This window comes from Alosa sapidissima, chromosome 23 (genome assembly GCF_018492685.1).
Source record: "Alosa sapidissima isolate fAloSap1 chromosome 23, fAloSap1.pri, whole genome shotgun sequence".
Classification (NCBI taxonomy): domain Eukaryota; kingdom Metazoa; phylum Chordata; class Actinopteri; order Clupeiformes; family Clupeidae; genus Alosa; species Alosa sapidissima.
Window position 1 is genome coordinate 8791907 of NC_055979.1, and position 1765 is coordinate 8793671.

Here is a 1765-nt window from a genome sequence, read left to right on the forward strand (position 1 = left end):
ACGTATAAATCACCTTCTTCACCAACCTGGTATAAATCACGCCCGAATTCACAGGGGTTTGGCGCGCTCTATGGGGGACTGTTTCCAATTGTTGTAGGGTGTGAGGTCAGAACAAACTTTAAACGTCACGTAGCTAGATTGTTTCCCTCTTCGCTTGGATAAAAGGGTCAGCTAAGTGATTAAACATATATACATGTATAATATATTACATATACATGTAACTGTGTCAGTTATTCATATCTACATATGCATTTAGTTAAAGGGATATTATGCAGTTTCAGGTATTTTTGGCGACTGTAGAGCACCCCCTAGTCACAATATATTTATATTTTAATTTGTCGTTGTAAATAGCCTGCTCCTCATGGCTTGTTCCCCCTGTAAACAATGAAAATGCTTTTGTTGTGGAAACGACAGGCAAAAATCTCGGAACAGCTATAGCTACTGCTGTTCTGTTTGGAAACCCACGTTGCCCACATACCGCCTAGATGGCCATTCCAGATGGGCATTGCAGTAGCAGAATCTAAAGCACTAGTATAACCTAGCCCAGCCTCTCACAAACTTCTTTGACCTGAGTCATGTAAGACTTTGGGGTTATAGGTCGTTTCAGACACACAGACCTAGCCTCCCTGACAAAACTGATCAGGCCCTGAGGAGACATTTCATTACCAGGGAAAGTTAATGAATTATCGGCTGAACTGAATTCAGCACCTCGTATGCAGACTGGATGGCACGGGAGCCTAAGTAAGGCTTCGGCCGTTCAGATGTTATCAGTGTCTGAGTGAAACGCTGACTGGAATTTCCTGCTGGTTGAAAGAGCCATTGACTGTCAGTATAATTGGCGGGTTGGTGCCTAGTGCACATTCCAGCTTTGATATTCAACATTAAAGGGGAAACGACTGCGGCTAGCCTACGCCTGGGGCTCTGCTAAGCCAGCGCAAGCTAACTTGCCCAATTTAGCTCATCTGGGGGCATCCTCCATTCTAGGCCTTTTCCTGCCTCTGAACCTATAAGAACATGAGGAGTTTGCTGAGCCAAAGTCTTTTTGTCTCTTCTTTTAAAAGTTGTTTAAAGTCAACTTTTTTTTATCCTTTAACAGATGCGACAGTGAAGGGCCAGGAAATGACCTCAGGTCGGACTAGAACCTGGGTCTCCATGGATAGTGCCTGACCCCACCTCACCAGAGTAGCATTTCAAGTCGCAGCCTCAACTGAACTACGGCAAAAACAACCTGCATTTATAGAACACTTTATCAAGACGGCTAAAGTGCTTAACAGTAAAGGGGGAACCCTCACTAACCACCGCCAATATGTAGCACCCACCTGGGTGATGCATTGCAGCCATTATGCGCCAGAACACTCAGCACACACCAGCTTGAGGTGAACAGTGAGGGAATGACTGGGAATTCAGCCAGGACACCTGGGAAGCCCATACTCTTTTGTGATAAGGGCCATGGGAGCTTTAATAATCACAGTGAGTCAGGACCGCTGTGTGGAGTATTTCTGATGAGTCGTTAAACAAAAGATAGCCATACAGACTAATTTCTCCCCACAGGAGCTGCAGGAACGGGGCTGTGCGTACGAACCCCTTTCCTCTGCTGCTCCACCCCGCTCCTCTGGAGCTCACAGCCAGCCAGCCAGGCAGCGCTGGGACCCTGTCTGGAGATCTTTACCCAGGGAACCAGGCAGGCAGGGGGGAAGGTCTCTCCCCAGGGAGGCAGTGTTGGGCCCCAGTCTGGAGGTCTCTGCTGGGCCCCGGTTTGGAGTCT

General features: G+C 47.5%; 1 protein-coding gene across 1 annotated transcript in view; it reads right to left on the minus strand.

Moving 5' to 3' along the window:
• ptpn4b (protein tyrosine phosphatase non-receptor type 4b) overlaps positions 1-1765 on the minus strand; it is a 62769-nt gene that overhangs the window by 46535 nt on the left and 14469 nt on the right. The window contains exon 2 of the mRNA XM_042081631.1: positions 1670-1763. Within this exon, the coding sequence (XP_041937565.1) occupies positions 1670-1763 (94 nt within the window). The remainder of the gene's footprint in view (positions 1-1669; positions 1764-1765) is intronic.